The sequence below is a fragment of the Sorex araneus genome, chromosome 3 (assembly GCF_027595985.1).
Source record: "Sorex araneus isolate mSorAra2 chromosome 3, mSorAra2.pri, whole genome shotgun sequence".
NCBI classification, from domain to species: domain Eukaryota; kingdom Metazoa; phylum Chordata; class Mammalia; order Eulipotyphla; family Soricidae; genus Sorex; species Sorex araneus.
In genome coordinates, this window is record NC_073304.1 from 179682127 (window position 1) to 179703641 (window position 21515).

General features: G+C 53.2%; 1 protein-coding gene across 2 annotated transcripts in view; it reads right to left on the bottom strand.

Annotated features, from left to right (window-relative positions):
- Nucleotides 1-21515, bottom strand: part of ARHGAP42 (Rho GTPase activating protein 42) — a 124106-nt gene that overhangs the window by 41833 nt on the left and 60758 nt on the right. For both annotated transcript variants that reach the window (XM_055133547.1, XM_055133546.1), the window contains exon 4: nucleotides 5577-5648. In XM_055133547.1, the coding sequence (XP_054989522.1) occupies nucleotides 5577-5648 (72 nt within the window). The remainder of the gene's footprint in view (nucleotides 1-5576; nucleotides 5649-21515) is intronic.

The window sequence follows — 21515 nt, forward strand, 5'->3', positions numbered from 1 at the left end:
GTTTTTCCATTAAAATGACCCTGGAAGATTCACATTTGCACTGAGATCTAATAATAATAACAACAACAACAACAACAACAACAACAACAACAATAATAATAAAGACTTGAAAAATAACCCTGAGATAGGACTGTTTTTTTTTTTCTTTTTGGGTCACACCCAGCAATGGTCAGTGGTTACTCCTGGCTCTGCACTCAGGAATTACTCCTGGTGGTGCTTGGGGGACCATATTGGATGCTGGGAATCGAACCTGTGTCGGCCGCATGCAAGGCAAACGCCCTATTTGCTGTGCTATCACTCCAGCTTCAGGGCTGATTTTAAAAGGGGCCTGGTAGTCCAGCGGGTAGGGCATTTGCCTTTACAAGGCCTACCCAGGTTTAATTCCAAGTCATCCCATATAATACCCTGGAGTAATTCCTGAGTGCAGAGCCCGGAGTAACCCCTGAGCATTGCTGGGTGTGACCCAAAAAGCAAAAAAAAAAGGGGGGGCCTTACTCATGGAGGAACTGGTTGTGCAGTGTGTGTGCATGTGTGTGTGCAAGCTGGGTATGCCTGCATGTATGTATGCATGTATGTTGTGCATGAATATATCGGTGTGTGCATATATGTGTATTTGTGTTGCATATGCCTGCATATGTGTATATATGCATGCATATTGTGCATGGATATATGTGTGTGTGCATGTATGTGTGTTGGGTATGCCTGCATGTATGTGTGCATGTATATTGTACATGTAGGTTGTGTATGGATGTATGGATATATGTGCGTTGCGAGTTGGGGGGGGGGGGCTCAGAACTGAACCGTGCCCCTCACAAGCACTAAGCACAGATCCTCTTCTCTGAGCCCAGCTCGAAAAGAAACGTGGCACCTGGGTGCATCCGTCTCTGCCTCTCAGGGAAACAGCCGTGTGGAGGGGCTGTGGCATGTCCAGATCCTGGGAAACTGGTTATTGAGGCCTGATGCCAAGCAGACAAGTTTGGGCAACCGAGACGCCCATGGGGCTGCGCCATCTCTGCACGTCATGGGCTTCTCTGGTAAACAAGGGCTCAGGTAAGGCCTCCGTGTGGCCTGCAGGTCCCTGGGTGCCCGTGGCCTGGGCAGACGCTCGGGATGCAGGAACATAGGGAGAGGGCCTGAGTCCGTCTCCCTCCTTCACCCTCCACCTTCGCAGAGACCATGGCTGCCCCCATGTAGGAGCCGCAGGGGCGGAGGGGTGGTATCATCTGTGGAGGCGTAAGATGAGGTCATCCCCCCACCCCTGGGCGCCCCTGGTGAGCACCTCCTGGACAGCTTCCTGCTACCCAAAGCCGGACTGATGTTTCCTCTGGCCATGAAGTTCTCCCGGAAAGAACCCAGAGCAATGGATGGGGGAGGGGAGGGCAGCGGTCCCTACACCCCAGCATCACAAAACGGCCTTGAGAACTGCATGGAGGGGAGAGAAAGTGGAAAGTGGCAGATCAGAGGGGTTGCAATTGCCTATGGGCAGACCCGGCCAGCTGCCAGCGCCCTCAGCCCCAACACACCTGGTCCTGTGTGCAGGTGTGCGGGCAGGAGGTGTCCTGCCCCCGATGACGAGGCCTTTGGGCATAGAATCCCCTCCCCCCCCCCCCGCCCTGATGGCCTGGAGTCAGCGCACATTCCTCGGATCTGCTGCCAGACTAAAAAGCTGGCGTGGAAGCTGAGGCACAGCCGGGGGCACGAGTGGGCTGGGGGAACGTGGGGCGGCGCTGGCTCTGCCCTCCCACTGGACAGGGTTGTGGGGCGGGGGGAGGAGGGAGTGATGGTGGGTGTCACTCTGCTTTCCTCTCCTCCTCTAGCCTGGCAGTTCTGGGGGCACTCCAGAGTGCAAACCCTGACTTCTGCCAGGCCCGCAGTCCAATTTCACGTGCACACAGCAACACACCAGCAACCCACTCTCGCCCATCCCCCTGATCCAGCCATCCCCATCCAGCTCAGCAGCCGCCTGGGAACCTTCCGGAAGGTTCTCGGTGCTTTCTTTCCACAGCTGCAGCTCTCTCCGGACAGCGCTTTCCACAGCTAGACGGTCCCGCGGCTGCGGAGGGGCCACGCTCACTCAGCGTCTCCCACCGGCCCAGGCTGGGTGTTGCGGCAGGAGGCCGCTGGCTCCAGCCACTTCTGTTCTGTTTTGTTTTGTTTTGTTTTTTTGGGTCACGCCCGACGATGCTCAGGGGACCCTATGGGATGCTGGGATGGAACCTGGGACAGCTGTGTGTAAGGCTAACGCCCTCCCCGCTGTGCTGTCGCTCCCCCTGACCTCCAGCCATGTCCTGTGTCGGCACCTACTCGGGGACCTGGTCCTGTAAAGATGGGAGAAGCAGGATCAAGCCGACTCGCCACAGAAGAACACAGGAGAACGGCCTGGCCTGGCCTCACTCTACTAGGAAAGACACTTAGCCCAGAGCATCAGGCCGACAAATCCCTGGGTACACCCTCCCCAAGCCCCAAAGGCCATGAGCAATCACGCTCAGATTCGCGGGGACCCCTTCAACTTCCCGGCCCACTGCCCATGCTGACCCAGGTCCACTCATTATGGAGAAGAGAGTGGGTATCATTGCCCACGCAACGACGGCTAACACCAACCTTCAAGTGAGAGAGATGTGTCTCCAGAGTGACAGCACAGCAGGGAGGGCGTTTGCCTTGCATGCAGTCAACCTGGGTTCGATTCCCAGTGCCCCGCACAGTCCTCTGAGCATCCCCTGAGTGACCCCTAGTGCAGAGCCAGGAGCAAGCCCTGAGCACTGTCAAAATTAAAAGGAAAGTAAGAAAGCTCTAGAAATGAACGGGATTGATGACTAACGATGCCCCATGCCCTGTGCCCTGCGCCCTACACTGAGGGAGACCAACCCGGGGCCTCTTCCTCTTCAGAGCCCACTCACAGCCCAGCCAAGGCCCTGAGGCCAGTACTGGGTAGCTCCAGGGTCCCTAGCTCTTGGCACTGGCCCCTTGGTCACTCAGAGCTGGGCAGGTTGTAAAGCCAGCTCTCACCTTACAGGTTGTGTGCATGTGTGTCTGTGTGTCTGTGTGCCTGGCTGTGTGTCTGTCTGTGTGTGTCAGTGTATCTATGTATGTGTGTTTGTGTGCCTGTGTGTCTGTGTCTATCTGTGTGTGTCTTTGTTTTTTGTGTGTTTCTGTGTGTTTGTGTCTTTGTGTTTTTTCTGTATGTGTATATGTGTGTGTGTGTCTGGGTGTGTGCGTGCATGCATGTGTTGGGGGTATTGATGAGGTTGCAGGTGTGTCACAGTAAAAACCCCACACATCGATGCCAATAAACCCACCCTGGGGCCCTAGGGGAGCACTGCCTTGTCTTTCCTGGCCGGGCTTTCCTTTTCCAGTGTCAGACACGGACAGGTCCCAGGTCACCCAGGGCCCAGGAGCCCTCCCAGCACTGCCCTCAGCGGCCACCCCAGCAGGCAGCCAATCTGTCCCACAACTCATGTCCAGTCAGTTCCCATCTTCAGCTCCCCCAGAACGACACTCACCCTCAGCATCCACACACTAGCAAGGACGCCCTGAGCACAGGCCTCTATGAGAACTGAATCCCCCAGTGACGCCCACAGCCAACCCCCACAGGGCGCCCACAGCACGAGGCCCCCAGAAAGTGCCAAAATACTGTGGCCCCTCCTGACATGGTACCCTCCCCTTTCCGAGCACCCTCCACACCTACTACCCTCTCTGCATGTGGCCTCTGCTTAATCCTCACCTCCTCTGGAGGCACCTCCTGATTCCCCAGGCGAGGGGCTGCCCACAATGTCCCCCACCCAGCACTAAAGGTAACAGGGGCAGCCCCGTTCCATCCACAGCTGGCCTTCACCTTGCCAGACACTGAATCTGCCAGATGAACACAAGAAGGGCCAGGCCTGTGAGAAGGGCTCCCGGCTGGCAGAGCCAAGTATATTCCACCCCCGACCCAGACAGTCTGCCCAGTTTCTCACAGGAAGCAAACAGAAAGTGGCTTGATTCTGGAAGGGGGGAAGAAGCAATTCCGGAAGGGCTGGATGTGTGGAACAAAAATGTTTTATAAGGAGATTTCCTTGGGGGCCGGGTATGAAGTGGGCCTGGAGAGATGGGCCAGGCCCGAAGCGGGGGCCAGAGACCAGGGCGAGGTCAGGGGTGAGCAGCAGACCCCGCAAGACAGCTGCGCTGCCCGGGGAGCAGGTGCCCCCCTGTGACCAGGCCCAGCCAGCTCTCACGGAGAGACGGGCACGGAGAGAGACAGGGATGGAGAGAGACGGCAATTGAGAGAAGGGACTGGGAGAGATGGGGACGGAGAGAGAAGGGGATGGAGAGAGACAGGGATTGAGAGAGACAGGGATTGAAAGAGACAGGGATGGAGAGAGACAGGGATGGAGAGAGACAGGGATGGAGAGAGACAGGGATGGGCTCCTCAGAAGAAAAGGCCATCTGAGACGGGAAAATGCTATTAGTGTTGGGCTGGGGAATGGGACGGGTTAAGGGTCTCTCCATGCCCATAGTGGGCACCAGCTCAATCCCTGGTGGCACACACGGTCCTTGGAGCATCACCAGGAACCATCTTTAGCACAGAGCCCAGACTTAGCCCTGAGCACAGTCGGGTATGGCCCCCAAGGCTCAACACATGTACACACACATAGCACACACATGCACACATTCACATATACACATGCACACATATGCAAACACACATGCACACACACGCACACACATATACTCACACATACACACATGCAAACACATGTGCACACATGCATATGCGCACACACACACACGTACACACATGCACCCACAAACACACACATACACACACATGCACTCACATATACACACACACAAAAAAAAAACAAGCAATAAAGGAGGAGCTGTGAGGAGGAGCCAGATCTATGCAGAGGGCGGAACGTTCTGCCCAGAGGTAATGGCAGGCTGGGAACTGCCCAGACCAAAGGCAGGGAGTGGGCACAGGGTCTTTCTGCATGTCACAGACCCTGTGTTTCAAGGGCGATCATGACGGTGGGCAGGTGGTTAGGACGTGGAGCTAAGTGAGAAACCATATCAAAGACAGAGGCCATGCAGCTCAGGACAAAGCAAATAGATCTGTGATTGACCAAACAAAGATGCAAAGGGCTCGTGACTGACAGACCTAACTTCCCAAACACATTTTTATAACAGCAATCAAACGAACATGAGAAATAAGTGACTTCAGAATTACTGCCTGGAATTTCAGTGTAAATTCTACTACCATTTTCATGTGGTGTGTTTTGGGATTAGGACTCACTATTTCATCAGAACTTTATCCTCTTTTGAAAAGACTTCATTTCAAAAGAAAGAAAATACTTCACTTCCAACCCTTGTTGGGAGAAAGGAATGTGCTTAGAACAGGCTGACTTTTCCTCTCTCAATGGAATAGAATCTTGTATGTTGAAAAGAATTCTAGTCTTTGTGATGGGCTCTATGCAAAAGTTAAAATGACGTCTGGGATTTTTTAAAAGGTCATTCTAATTTCAAAACCGTTAACATCTGAAATGATATCAGATTTAATCATCAGGAGACCGTCCAAAAGATAAGGAACACGTAATACTTACTTTTGCCGCCCCTATCTGCTCTTTTCGAAACTTCTCAAGTGGTGCAATTAACACATCGTTGGCGTTTTGAATCTGAAATTAAAAATGCAAACACATTAAATCAGGCATCATTTCATTCAAGCAATAGTGAAAAGGATAACTCCTTTATTCAACTTATTTAACTTCTTTATTCAACTTATTATTCAATTCCTTTATTCAACTTATTTAACTATGAAACCTTTGTTCTCTTGCATATACATATCTAAATACATGTTTTAAAAAATAGCTTGCGTGATGTCTTTGTTTTTCTATTTTAATTTTTGCTGTTGTTGTCAGGGTTATTTGCTTGTTTGTGGCACAAGAATCCAGCCTGGAGCAGTACACGTGGACATTATTTTGCCAACCAGCCACACCTCCAAGTTTTTACTGGGAGTGTACTTCTTACAAATCAGCTCACATGATTCTAACAATCAAAACAAGTGTGGGGGGGGGGGAGGGGTGAGATCTCAGCTTGAATATTTAACCTGCATGTCAAAGATTCAACAAGGATAGCACACTAATATTAAACTTACAAATACCTTTAATGACACGGGCTTAATTTAGCCAGCTCCAGCATCACTTTAAAAACAGCCCATTGAAAAGCTCTTTTGTTTTGCCACTAGAATTCTAGAAGTTGACAGCTGCAAAATAAAGTCAGGTTCACTTTTTTTCCCTATTTAATTAGATTTTTTTTTTTACACTTGAGATTTGCCGGCATGTTCTCATTATATTTCCAGCCCCACTAAAATAGTATCTTGGTTTCAATTCCATGAATAGCACTGGAGCCCTAATTGGGATTTACTTCAACTTTAAAACACAGCAGTATTTGGGGAACAATCTGTAAGACAGGGACGGGGAAGGGGACAGAGACCATCACTAGGATGGATGCAGTGAGGGTAGCTTCAGGCTGGGAGGAAAATCTCCAGAAAGTAAACAAGAACATTAAAAAACATTAAAAAAATTAAATGTAAGGTCGTAAGTGCTTTGTTTGACCACAAAGCAGAAATAGAAGTTATGTGGTGAACGGGGCCACGATGTTCTGTCCTGTAAAAACGTGTCCAGTCTCCACACCAGGCTCTTCTTCACAATACACAATGCACAACCACCCCACATGGGGTCACGTGCCAAACGTGTCTCAATAAAGCTTTAGGGAGCGGCCGGCTGGGACCAGAATAACTGGACCAGGGGGGTGAGTGCACCCTCATCACATTCTCCCCAAGATCAAGGACAGAGGGGATGTGCATGAAAGTACGGACTCGGATGTGAGCTCCCTCCACGATTCTGCAGGAACACAGGGCACTGGCCCAAGACAGCCCCATGCTGTGGGTGGCCCTGGGGCGTTGGCCCCCAGCACCCGGCTCCCTCCATCTTCCTCAGAACTCCTGTGGGCAATTCCTCTAGAGCAGCTCCATCTTTACTCTTCCTTCCTTCCCTCTAGTCCTTTTGTCTCCACACACCCACAGTCCACACCTGAACAGATGCACAGGTGTCAACTGCACAGAGGCACCGAACAGGGACCCCACCCTTAAGGAAGTCTGAAGGGGCCGGGAGGGGCAGAGACCTCACAAGGGACGCCCTTAGCCTGAGCGCCAGCAGCACCTGGCTTTCAGCTGCGTCAGCACTGCCCCCTAACATGTTGGCCCCAGTGAAGTGCTTTGTCATCTGCTGTTTGGGCACCCCCCACCTTCACACTCTCTTCTCCCTCCGTCCCATGCTTAGGGTCTGCTCCCAGCTCGGAGCTAGATTACTCCCCCAGGAGCTTGAGGGAACCACTCGGTGCCAGGGACTGAACTCAGGCCCCCCGCAGGCAGAGCACAGTCTGAGGCCATTAAAAATAGACTTTCTGGGCCAGAATGATCGCAGTCTTTGCCCTGCTCCTGGCCAAGCCAGGTTCAATATCTGGCACCCCATAGGGTCCCAGGAGTCCAGACAGGCATGATTCCTGAGCCCCAAGGCAAGAGTAAGCCCTGAGCACCACTGGGTGTGCCCCCACACCAAACCAAGCCCAACCAAACAAAAGAGACCTCTACAAAACCTCTGGCCCCACAAAGAATGGTGTTTAGGAAAGAAGCTGGCCTAGAGGAAAGAGTGTCCTGAAGACCTCGGCGTCCGCTTGGGAAGCAGTTATCCCAGAAGAGGGAATTTTGGGGCTGGAGCGATAGCACAGCGGGTAGGGCATTTGCCTTGCATGCTGCCGACCCGGGTTCGATTCCCAGCATCCCATATGGTCCCTGAGCACCACCAGGAGAAATTCCTGAGTGCAAAGCCAGGAGTAACTCCTGTGCATCGCCGGGTGTGACCCAAAAAACCAGAAGAGGGAATTTCGCTATTCAATTCATTCTTGGCTGGCAACAAGGATTCAAAGCAGGGAGACACGCTCAAGTGGAGAGGCGGAAGGGGAGGCAGGGTTGAGGCCATCCTCAGCCTCGTGCCACTGACTGAGCCCTCCGGAGCCTTCTTAGCTGTCTCTCTACAGACAGTGGGGCCTGACCAGTTGCCCCTCTACGGACGGTGGGGTCTGACCAGCTGTCTGTCTGAGACGGTGGGGGGTGAGGGGGAGGGAGGGCAGAGGGGCCTGACCAGCTGTCCCTCTACTGATGGTGGCCAGTGATGGCTCCAAGAACGAAGGTCACTGGGTGCCTGTTTCCCAAGAGTCTGGGATAAGGAGCCTCTCTCTCTGCTCCTACCCCCGAGCCCGCCGCAGGCCCTTCTGGCTGAGAGCCGCCCAGCTGCACAGTGGGGCACTGGTTTCCAAGCCGCCCCCGCAGAGTCCAGAAAGGCAGGGGTGGGACAGAGCCCCCCTCCTCGCCCCTCCCCCCCACAGCTGTGCCCGGGCATGTGCCCACATGCATACTGGCGGGGTGGGGGCTAGGGGAAGGTGTCAGCCAAGGCTTCCCAGAAGGCCGTAGCCCTGGGAAGAGGGTGGCTGGGGGAGGGGGCGGGGGTAGGGGGAATGCACGTTTCTGGAAAACCAGACAGACACAGACAGCAAGAACAGCAAGAACGGCCACCGGCCAATGCCGCAAATCTCTGTATCAATACCGCCACAGGAAAGATCCAGGAGGGCGGGATGAGCTGGAGTCCTGTTTGGACAGACTGAGGGCTGCAGACACCGGAAAGAAAGAACATTCTGGAAGCAAGAAGGGGGGGGGGGGGGGAGAGAAGCCCTGGAGGGCATCAGCTGTGTGGGTGGCACCAGCCGAAAGGAGAGGGAGAAACTCGAATTTCCTGTAGAGCGGCTATAGAACGCTTAAAAAAAATAGCAATGGCAATGGCAAGATACACAAGGGCATTAATTCCTAACGAAAATGGACAGTGTGGGCAGCCTCCTGGACTTTCCTTCTTTCGTGCAGCCAATCGCAGTGCCCGTGTCGTTTTTTGTTTTTGTTTTTTTTTCTAACTGCCGGGTGGAGTGTGAGCTGAAGGCAGGCCCCGGCGGACTTCCCAGGTAGAGAAGCAGCTGAGGCAGGCAGTAGGCAAGCGACTCGCCTTTCCGGGCTCCTGGCTACGCTGACTGAAATCAAAGTCTTTAATGAAACCATGCAGACTCATAAACTAAGGAATTCAGCCAAGGAACTGCTATTTTCTCAGACTGGAGCTGAGAGAGCAGGAGGAGTGGGAAATCTGCAAGATTTCATAGAACCCAGCAATTTGATGATTGAGTCATAACTCTGGGCCGTTCCAAATCAAATTCTCGGAGCACTGGATTACTCTAGCAGAGGGGCACGTTTTTTAAAAAGATTCGTTGTTGTTGTTGTTGTTGTTCTAAAACTTCATTTTATTTCTCCTAAACCAGAATTCTCTAATTTAAACTGAGAACATTTCCAAAGCATCCATTTACTGGGGAAAAATATGTTAAACATTTGCTATCACAGCGATACAGTTCCTCCTCACAGCTCAGCCATCCTAGTAATTACTCGCTCATTTATAACTCCACCATGATTGAGGCCAAAGGGAGAAAGAAAAATCAGCAAAAGGTCAAACTCTTTGCAGCTGTAAATGACAAAGATATATGAAGGGTCAAATCAGAACTGACACAGTAAAAGCTACTTAAAATAATCGCTCCAGATGTTCTCCACACCCGGTCACTGGAACAGACGCTTTTCTTTCCAGACTGACCCTGAGTGCGCATGCAGAGACGCTTTTCCACAGCCTCCTGGGTGGCGTGTCACCTCCACAGCCACATGACGAAGACACTGTCAGTGAGCCTCTCCCGGAGGGTCGAGCTGCACCCGGGGTCAGGGCAGTGGGGTGCTGGGTCCCCCTAGCTCGACGTTCTGCACATTTGCTGCTCCTCGAGCCTGGGCCCAATCAGGAAGCCCCGGGTCCTGCCCACGCGGAGATGCTAACAGGCTGGTGAGCGCCTCAGGAGATGCCAGGATGCCCCTAGTCCAGCTGGCCTGGGTCTTTTGTGCTGATGGAAACATCTCTCCCTCCCACCCGCACCCCAGCCTCATCGAGGTTGCAACTAACAGTGGTCTCGGGACTTTTCCCAGGCTTGCATCCTGAGGCTTGGAGGGCGTCTAAGAGGCTTTGGGGTGGGGTGGGGTAGGGCTGGGCAGAAGTTTTCAACACAACGATGATTTGTGTATCTCTGCCCCTCTCAGAGCTGTTTCTCATGACCAAAATGATCTTTGGAGAGAAACATTCAAGTCATTCATCTGTTTTAAATTCTTCATTTGTACACTCCAGCAAATTTCTAATCATCTCGGTAAGTTTATAAAACAAATGAAAATTCATTAAATTAATTCCCAGAGTCACAGTTGTTTTACACCAATTACATTTTAGTAGCGAAATGTTAATGTACTTTAATTATAATTGCTCAGTATTTATGTAATGGCACACTGTTCAAACCTTAAGATTTAAGATATCCCCAAGTCTATGCAATTTCTCGAATTGCTTACTGCAGTTCTGGATAAACCCAGGGGTGAGGAGAGAAGGGGGTGGGAAGAGAAGAGAGGAAGAACATGTGCAGGGAAGGTGCAGACTGGGAGGGGAGGTGCTAGAACACAAGGGTACCTCAAGAATGAATGTTCTCTCCCCGCCAGCCCTCCCCTTTTTTTTGCTTTTTGGGTCACACCCAGCAATGCACAGGGGTTACTCCTGGCTCTGCACTCAGGAATGACTCCTGGCAGTGCTCAGGGCACCAGATGGGATGCCAGGGATTGAACCCGGGTCAGCCACGTGCAAGGCAAACGCCCTACCCGCTGTGCTATTGCTCCAGCGCCCCCCCACAACAACTTCTTAAAGTCAAACATGACACAGATAGTGAATCTGATGCCAGTACAGGGTGCTAACTCTCAGAGACAGTCCTGCACATTTTACAAGGCAGAGGGACTCTGACTGGCAGGGCTTGGGGTCACTAGGGCCACATCTGGAGGTGTTTGTGGGGTGGGGAAGAAGAGAGTGGCCTGAGGTATCAGGAATAAAATTTAGGGCCTCATGTCCAGCCACTGGGATCATCTCTCTGCTCTTTATTTACTTAAAGAAGTCTCTCTTTTATTTGGGGGCCACACCTGGGAGTGCTCAGGGTAAGAGTCCTACCCATTGTACTACCTGTGTGGCCCCTAAGCCATCTCTTTTAGACTCCTATCTAAGTGCTTGCACAGCTATCTGGGCTTCTCTTTCCAAAGACCAAAGCATTCCTATATGTGATGACAAACTACAAGAAACAGTTCAACAAAAATCCCATTTTAAGTCACAAGAAAAATAAAGGCAGGGGGTGGCAGAGAGATGGCGCAGGGGTTACAGTACTGCCTTGGCTGCAACCAAGCTCATTTTCATCCCTGGCACCACCTTGGGTCCCCTGAGCACTGCAGGAGTTATCCCCGAGAAAGGCTGTGTGGTCTCCCTCTATCTCTAATAGTAACTAAATATAGAAGAGTCTAGCAATCAAAAACAGGAGGGATCACTCAAGAGGACTGCATGTTCATGGCTTGGCATGAGGGTCTTCCTGCCCCATCTTCTCATTTCTAAATCGGACTAGTCCCGTTTTGTCTGCTGAGTCCAGTGCTCGCCACGCCCCAGTTTACCTTGTGTGGATGCTGGGCTTCCTTCTATGTGATAGAAAGTCTAGCTGGGCAGAAAAAGAACAAGAATGGCTTTTCTTGGCATAGGAAATGCTCCCCCAAAGCACTGCTAACAGCGTGGAAAGAGGCAGGACTTGGAAGAGAATGCAGTGACTGAGGGCATCCATTAAAGAGCTTCTGGGGCCAGAGGGATAGTTCAGTAGGTAGGGCCTTGCAAGCAGCTGACCGGTTTCATCCCTGGATCCCACTGAGTTTCTTGAGCACTGCCAGGAGGAATTCCTGAGTGCAGAGTCAGGCATAAGCCCTGAGTGGTTTCCAAACAAAAACAGAGAGAGGGAGAGAGAGAGAGAGACAGAGAGAGAGAAACAGAGACAGAGAGACAGAGACAGAGAGCAAGAGAGAGAGGGAGGGAGGGAGGGAGGGAAGGAGAGTGAGAGTAAATGAGCATGCACGTGAGAGAGAGAGAGAAAGAGGAAGGGAGAGCGAGAGAGTAAGAGTGAATGAATGAGAGAGAAGGAGAGAGATAGTGAGAGAGAGGGAGGGAGGGAGAGTGAAAGTGAGAGTGAGAGAGAGAGGGGGGAGAAAGAGAGAGAGAGAAAGAGAGAGAGAGAGAGAGAGAGAGAGAGAGCACTTCTGCCCCCACCCCACACCATTCTGCCCACTTCAGATGTAGGGTATGAGAGAGCAGTCAGAAGTGCCAACGCCCGGACGAAGCTGACTGGGGATGTTTATGTGACACACTATCTTGGTATAAATAAACACAGGAAACAATGTAATTGGAACTTGCACCGCTGAGAACAAACAGCAGCAGAAGTCAGTGCACAGTCCTTGGGTCTGTCCTATAAAGTGCCGGGAGTGGTGGCAGGGATGCAGACGGTCTGAAGGACCTTGGGGAGACACAGGGTAAGAAAACCCTTGAAAATAAATAATTCCCTAATTGAATGAACCAGCAAACTGAATCAGGGTGGTTAAAAATAAAGCCAGGGAAAATGAAAGTGCGAGCAGGGGGGTCCGCCAGAGGGCGGGAAGTTACTGGAGTCCCACGATCTGCAATGGGATGGGGCGGGCTGGACTGTCCCCTCACGCTACCCAGGTTTTGGGGCCAGCTGGGCGCAGCCTCTGGGTAAGACCTGGTGCTCCCAAGTCAGTGTCCCCGCAGGCTCCGGGTCACCATCCACGCCACCCGGCTGTTGGAGGTGTTTCCCACCAGGGACTGGCTCAGCCCCATGGGAGAGTGACTCAGTGGCAGAGGAATTCTCTGTCACTCAGGACAAATAAACGGCAGGGTCAACCAAACCTCCCTTATCATTGATGGAAAGCCCATGCGGGTGTAACCCAGAACACTTCACCGTGGACACAGCCTGGTCACGGCCATGGCGCTCAGTTCCCAGAAGCAGTTCCTGGCATGTTCAAGAGCCCCCTGCTAAGTGGGAAACGCCACGGTGTCTCCACCTAGGGACAGGCGGCCGAGAGCGTGAGACTCCGGCCCCTCTCCCGACAGGGCATGTTCCCGGGCCCCTGTACACACACTCCAAGAAGCTGCCCTGCCCCTCCCCATCACATCCTGCAGCCCAGCTTGCCTTTGTAATTCCTACCAGATGCTGGCCCAGGACTATCGGGCAGGAATGCTCTAATTAGTCTAAGACGGCTTTACTGACTCTGGAAATGCTAGACGGGAAAACACATCCTGTCCAGTAACCGGGGAGTCTAATAAAACTGAACAGCCATCGATGGGAGCATCGCCAGCGTGGTGTGGCTGCCCCCAGCCTCTTGTGGGCCCCCCTCAAACCTGCTGTCGGGGGAGCACCGGCGAGCGCAGGCCTAGTGGACCCTGACCCACTCCTCACAACAGCAGTCAGTCACACTGTGTCCACTCACCCACGTGTGCCCAGCCCAGACACGGTCACTGAATGCCCCGTGAGTGTCCCCTCCATACAGGTACTTTCAAACACATGCCCAGGGGCCTGGCGAGATAGGACAGTGGGCAGGGGCCTGGCCTCGCAGGTGGTGGCCTGGTTCAACCCCCCACACTGCACGTGGTACCCCTGAACCCCACCAGGAGTGATCCCTGAGCACAGCTGGGTGCGGTCCCAGACCAGACAATTCCAAAGGCGGGAGCATGTGCGAATGTGGGAGGCCTGGGGGTGGGCCCTGTCCCACAGGGTCCCCCCAGCACTACCAGGACTGGCCTCAGGCCCAAATAGACAAAAGCCCACATGTGTCAGACCTGGAGGCAGAGAAAGGCTCCGTGGCACTGTGGCCATGGTCACAGGGGACACGCAGGCACAGCCATCACTGCCCTCTGGCACGAATCTCGAAACACACTTGGAAATTCCCAGGGATGGAATCTCCATCCCTAACAACAAGAACGATTTATGCTGTGGTATGTGTGTGTGTGTGTGTGTGTGTGTGTGTGTGTGTGTGTGTGTCTGTCTGTCTGTCTGTCTGTCTGTCTGTCTGCACTAAAGTCTGCTCTGGAATCAAAACTTTCAGTCTTGATCTCCCAAAGGCTGGGCTGGAGGCTGACCACCGGTGACTGATCACATGGGTCCGTAGTGCCTCCGTAATGCAGGCCCCCAACCCAAACCACAGGGGTCTTGGGCACCTCACACACAGATGCTGAGCGGGCGTCAGGCACGTTCTCGCCACTGCTGACAGGAAGCCGGTGGTGTCATGCTGGGACACGCAGCCCTGTTCTGTGGCTGCATCAGAACTCTGTTTACTGCAGACAGAGGACTGGGGACAGCCCAGATGGATCCCCTCATCCTGGGGTCCCAGGGGGTGCTGAGGGACCCTCGCAGCTCTAGGCCGGAGGGCGGGAGGTCAGGCCACGTCCCCCGCAATGCCCAGGCATAGCTGGGTGGGTGGGGCGTGCAGGCACCCTGAGCTCTGAGTCCCCTCACCCTGCCCATGACCCCCTGCCGGCCCCCGCTGAGGGCTGGGCTGACCCCAGTGCCAGAGTCTCTGGAGAGAGCGTCTCTCCTCGGGCTCTGCTGTCTCCTGTCCCCAACCGCCAACAGGACCAGTTTCCCTCACCCAGCACCCCTGGGCCTGAATCCAGGGGAACCCCCAGCTCCCGATGCATGGGGTTGCTTCTCTGGCACCAGGGGCCACACACACAACACACACACACACTCACACACATGCACACACACTCTCATACACACGATCATGCACACAAAACCTTGCACATACACACAGAAGCACACACACGAGCACACACACGAGCACATACACCACACACACATGAGCACACACAATTACACACACAAGCACACACTCACACACACCAAGCACACACATGAGAACACACACACTCTTACATATACACACCACACTCATTCACATGAGTACACACACACAAGGACACAAACAAGCATACACGAGAATACACACACTCACATATACATATACACAAACCACACACACAAGCACACTTCCACTCACATGAGCACATACACACAAGGACACACACAAGCACAAACGAGAATACATACTCATATATACACACACAAACCACACACACAAGCACACACACATAAGCACACACATGAGAACAAATACATAAGTACACACACTCACACAAGCACACACACACACCACACACACAAACACTCACAGGAACACACACACAAGCACACATGAGAAAACACACTCTTACATATACACACACTCACACAAGCACACATACATCCCTTTCCAGAACATTCTGTCCTTTTCCAAAATATTCTCTCCCTGTTTCCCTGATCCACTTCTGGTGCCAGCATCACTCCCTCCTGGATTCCTCAGCCTCGTGTGAGCTCACTGGCCAGTGCTCACTAGCCCACATTCCTCAGACTCCTATGGCAGTCCTCAGAACTCAGAAGCTTCCCGTGAATTCTTGCCCGGATCCTGGGCCTGGGCACTGTGGCTCCATCTTCCATCTGGCACCGCCCACCAATTGGCAAAGGGCAGAATCCAAAGTCCCATCATGGCCCCCAAGTCCTTCACACAGGTACATCAGTTGGAAAGTAGGAGTGAGGGGAAAAGTGGAAGAATTTGGGGACCTGCAGTGCTGAAATGAGAGTCTGGTGGCGACACAGCAGCCAGGGCTACCCTCTCCCCATTCCTCCTTCAGGGAGGGCTGAACAAGAAGCGCTCTGAGGGAGCGAAGGAGGGAGAAGGAAGAATATGGGTCGCTGGTAAGACCGCCCTCAGCCTTTCAGGGGTGGGCTGGAAAGGGGGAGTTTTAGGAAAAACACAGGCCGCGTCTTGATCAGGCACGTCAAGGCGGGGGCCTTTCTATCTTCATTCGTACTCTCCAGAAGGTGAATGAATCACAGTCACTTCTGGAACTTCTTTATCAGCTCTTGTTACCCTTTTGGAAATTGAGCTCGAATAAATACCAGAGGGAAGAGCCGAGACGCTCTCGATGCCATTACCAGGGGCGCGGGAGCCCGGCCGAAGCCTTCCCATGGGCCCCATGCCAGAACTGCAATCAAGCTTCTAAACAAGCCTGGGAGAACGAGGAAGCGAGCACCCTACTGCCCAGGGCCCGGAGCTGACCAGCCGTCAGTGCTAAAGCAGTCAGAGAGAGAGCAAGGGCAAGCCGGATCAAGCAATCTTTCAGAAGCTTGCGGCCCTTCGATCGCCCCAAGCAGGCCCTACCGTGGCCTTTAGTCTGGGCAGTTCATACACCTCCACCCCGTGGGCCTCTGCCCTGGTGCCTGCTCCAAAGGACGCTGAGCCCTGGGCATTCCCCGCCTTTCCCGAGTGGCACACCCTCAGCCTCTTTATACTTCCATGGCTTCCTCTTCCGAGAGCCTCTCCAGCTTCCTAGCAACCACCAGGTCTGTTTCCCAACTAATGCAAGTCCAACCCCCAAAGCCATGGTGGGAATCCAGCCCCTCAGCGGGCACCGACAAAGAAAGGGTGAGGGGAGGAACAGCAACCTGCTCTGTGCACACACATACCAGGAATGGAGCAGGTGTTTACCCAGGAATAGACAATGTATGTAATGGCCCATCAGCTCTGCAGCAGGACCTGGGCTGGGGATGCTGCTTCTGTGCAGTGACAAGGGAGTGCAGGACCACGGGACACACCCAGTGACATTGCTGTCCCTACCGAAGCCACCATAGAGCGGTCTCAGTTCTCAAGGTGAGAGTCTAAACTCCCCAAAGAAATGCCAAAGAACCGTGACTGAATGTCTCCATTATCCGAGTCTGTGGCACTTCAGCCATTAGGTGGCAGGTCCTGTCACGACTATGATGCAAATTGTTTTCTGGCAGACTTGTAAGGTGGGGGGTGATGGGTCACCTAGAAGGAAGTTCAACTACAAAATAAACACAACCGTTCCTGTGATGTGAACTTTGAGGGAAGTGATGCAGGCTGGAGAACGTGAGTGTGTGTGTGTGTGTGTGTGTGTGTGTGTGTGTGCGCGTGCGCACACACGTGCACGTGTGTGTACATGCATGAGTGTGTGCATGGGTGTGTGAATGTGTGTGCATGTACGAGTATGTGCATGTGTGAATGAGTGCATGTGTGCTGTATGCATGCACATGTCTGTAAGCATGTGTGTATACATGTATGATTATGTGCATGAGCGTGTGTGAATGAGTATGTGCATGCGTGGATGTGTGTGCATATATGACTGTGCATGAGTGTGTGTAAGTGCGTGTGTAAATGTGCCTGAACTGTAATAACTTCTCATGCCCCCAAGCTGCAGTCATATCTAGAAGGGCAGAGAAGAGAATAAGGCCTGGGCAGCATGGGCCAGGCCTTGAGGAACACAGTAAAATTAAGACTTAGTTGCAGGTTCCAAGGCATGGGACAAAGGGACCCAAAGCATATGTAAATAGATAGCTCATGCCATGACAAAGCATGACTCCTCAAAGCTTTCACCCGGCGGGGTGCCTCAGCCCAGACCAGGGCAGAGCAGCGTGACAGCCACCTAGAGCTGAAGGGAAATTCTGCCCCTCAGCTGAACTGCAAACGCGAGCAGCAGCCACAGGAGAACTGTGGAAAAACCCTTTAGCGGTCCCTGCCAAGAACTTCCCATCAAATGAACCCAAATACTCCCCATCTTTCAGTTATGACTTGAGACAGACGAGCACTTCCAAGGGCAAAGCAACTGCTGTCCGGGGTGAAGGAAAGGGGATTTCTGCATCGGAGTGAATCTGAGGAGGGAGTGACTCTCCATCTACTCTAGCCAGTGCCACCTAACTCTAAAGCAAACGTCTGCACACCCATGTGTGTATGTCTTGATCTGCCGAGAGACTATTTTATGCTACAATCTACAAGTTGAATGTATTGTCACAAGTCAAGGTTCGGCTAGATGGGAAATAATCAGGAGCTAAAGGGAGCACTGAGCTGCCCCGGGGAAATTTCACCTGCGCTGAACAACAGCACCAGACCAACCCCCAGCTGACCGTACATGAACTCCCGTCAACTCACTCATGGGGACAAATTCCAACCTTCTTCTGCATCGTCAGGCACCCACCGAGCTCTCAGCCAACGAAGAGCGTTACCCAGTCTGTGTGTCTGTGTTATGTGTGCTTGTGCGTCTGTGTGTGTATCTGTGTTTATGTGTGTTTGTGTGTGTGCCTGTGTGTGTGTCTGTTGTGTGTGTCTGCGTGTGTCTGTGTGTCTCTGTGTCTGTGACTGTGTCTGTGACTGTGCCTGTGCCTGTGTCTGTGTGCGGGCCTGTGTGTCTGTGTCTGTGTATGAGTGTGTGTGTCTGTCTGTGTATGTGTCTGTATGTCTCTCTGTGTCTGTATCTGTGTCTGTCTCCGTGCATGTGTGTCTATGTCTGAGGTTCATGTCCTTTAGCAGGAGCTGCACACACCTGAATTCACCCAAAATCATGGTTCAGAGCATGGTAACTGGGCTCTGCCTTCTGATGAGCAAAGTGCTGGCTAGGTAAGGAAGAAGCTAACCCTTCTGTCCGCCCCTCACTCCCCACCTGCTGAGAGCTGAGTCAAACAGGGGAATTGGGGGGGGGGGGTGCAGTCGCGAGGAGGTTCCTGGAGAGGAACCAGCTGACACCACAGAAGGGACTGGGACAGTTTGCAAGCCCACTGGAGCCCACGTCCTTTGCTGACTGGTCTGTCTGATGAGGAGGCGAAGGCATCAGCTTCCATGTGGGTCATGACAGAGAAGTTTGCCCATGTCAGTGCAGGCACGGGAGCAGGAAGGCACTTTCCTACTAAAGTGATATATTTGCCCTCGGCTCAAATTAGCTCTTGAGACACTGTAGCCATTTATAGTTGCCAGCGTTTGGCTGGGAATGGCCCCTGCCCTCCGTTCCCAGGGAAACAGGGCAGAGATGCATCTGCCACAGCCCCCACAGGCACAGAATGGGGCCCCTCCATGGGCACCGCCATTGGGGGCCACAGGAACACAGGCTGGACACCCAAGGGAGGCCACTAAGTCTGCCCACCCACTAGTGCTTCTAACACAGTCTGCATGGGAAGCCCCCTTTGAGAACATTTTGTATTTTCTCCCCCATGCCGTACTGTTGTTTTTGTTTGGGGGGAGTCACACACAGCAGTGCTCAGGGCTTACTCCTGGCTCTTGGCAGGGCTCAGCAGACCGTATGAGATCCCAGGGTTTGAATCCAGTCAGCTATGTGCAAGGCCAGCACCCTCCCCACTGCTGTGGGCCCTTCTGAGGTTGTTTAGGGGCTCACTCCCCACGAGGAGATCCTCAGGCAACTTCCCTTTAGCCAGCTGGTCCTCACTCATCCCCACTCATCCCCAACAGAGCTTCTCAGGGGACAGAATTCTCTGTCCCCTTGGAATGACCTATCCCAGGACCCCGGACAAACGCTTCCTCCTTGGCACCCAGCACCCCCTCCCACTGCAGAGAAGCACATACTCCCGACAGGACCGGCCGTCTATACCATGTGCCCCGGGATGTGCCATTTCTGGGCATGTCAGAGCAGCCGGTGCTCCTTTCTGGCTCCCATCTCCAAAGCCCAGTAATCGGGGGCTTCCAGCGAACCCGTCCACACCCACACACTGCCCTCGGCCACGTGGCACCTCCATCAGAAGCCACAGGTGACCACAGCCAAATACTCCGTCTGGCACCTGAGGGCCAGGCAGGGCTCCAACGAAGGGCAGATGGCGCCTCCCTTTGAGGCTCCTGACCATGAACCCAGGAGCCTGAGGCACGGTGGCCGGACGCCGGTGAAACACAGACCACAACTCCTCAAATGGTTTGAGGGTGGGTGGAAAAGACACAAATCCCATTGACTGAGAAATACGTGGGTGAATTCTTGGACACACACACACACACCCGCAGAGGCCACCACAGACTGGAAACTGCGTCTGTTCGGTCCTGAGAGGTAGGGAGTGAGTCAGGGGAACTGGCCCCAGCGTTCATCTTAGGAGGGCGGGGATGGAGCCCACTCAACCAGAAGCCTGTCGAGTGGCAGTGGTGGCCGGTGGGGGAACTCACAATTAAACCAAAGGAAGGCCCCCAAATGGATGGCACGCACAGTCCCTCCGCCAGCTGATTCATGCCTTTCCCGACAGGAAATTATAGGATGGATTCCCTGCAGAGCCACAAATGCCTTTGCCAGAAACACTGCGCAGACTCAGAACCCCTGGCATAGGTGCCGGGGCGGGGGGGAGGGAGGGCTGTCAGCGCCACAGTCTCCCGCACACAGAGGGGGGACACAGCATGTCTTGGGCTAGTGCCAAGAGCAGCTGCCTCTCACGAGGCCTCGGGCATCCATGGCGGGGAGGAGGGGGGAGCGTGCAGGGTCCTGGGGGAGGCTCAGAGACTGGTCCCTGCCTCGGAACACGTGCAGATGCTTGTGGCTGGCAGCCACGTCAAAACAAATAAATAAACCGACACCAAAGACTCTATCCTCAAAAACAGCTACCTGATCAGGAACAGCCAAACGCACGCGCGGAACGTGGTGGCAAGCCCACATGGGCCAGACGCCGAGGGAAGCCACGAGGAACCTGGCAGTGGTCCCTCTGTGGCTTCCGCAGTATCCCTCCATCCTTTCCAGGATGGAGCCGACTTCTCTCCCCTGCCAGAAGAGGGATGGAAGGTGCTTCCACACAGTGACCGGTCGGGAAAAAGCACTGCAATGCTTCTTGTTCATGGTTTCAGAGTTCATGTCCTCCAAACACTATGTGGGGCACAGTCAATTGCCCCGTGATGTTAAAAGCATTGCACTGACTCGGGGCCACAGAGCAAGGGAGGAGGTGCTGGCTTTGAGTGACCGCCAAACTGAGCCTGACTCCTAGAGCACCACAGATGGTCCCTCAAACCCACCAGGGGTATATCCTCATAGCCAGGAATAAGCCGTGAGCACAACTTGGTGCAGCCCAAAACAAAGTGCAAGGAAGGCTGCTGTGTGAACCCCTATCCTGCAAAAAGGCTACACCCCTTTCCATTAAATGTGATCCCAAATAGGGCCAGAGTGACAGCACAGCTGGGAGGCCAACCTGGGTTCAATCTCCAGCATCCCATATGGTCCTCCGAGCACTGCCAGGAGTGATTCCTGAGTGCAGAGCCAGGAGTAACCCCTGTGCATCACCAGGTGTGACCCCCCCGCCCCCCCAAAAAGCCAATAAGTAAATAAATAAATAGATGTTATCACAAATAACGTCCCCTCAGATCTGAAGGAGCCAGAAGAGGTCACAAGCACAGAATGTGGCATGACCACACATTGCATCTGAAATCTGAGCTAACATTGTTTTAACTTTTAAATGAGAATCGCTAGACTAATAATGGATTATAAGGTGTTTCGACTACGCTGGAGTTATTTATTCCTATTTTGTTTTGTGGCAACACCTGGAGGTGTTCAGGGTGTACTCCTGGCTCTGCACTCAGGGATCATGAAGGGTGCAGCTTAAGGGAACACGTGGGGTGCCAGGGATTGGACCCAAGTCAGCCA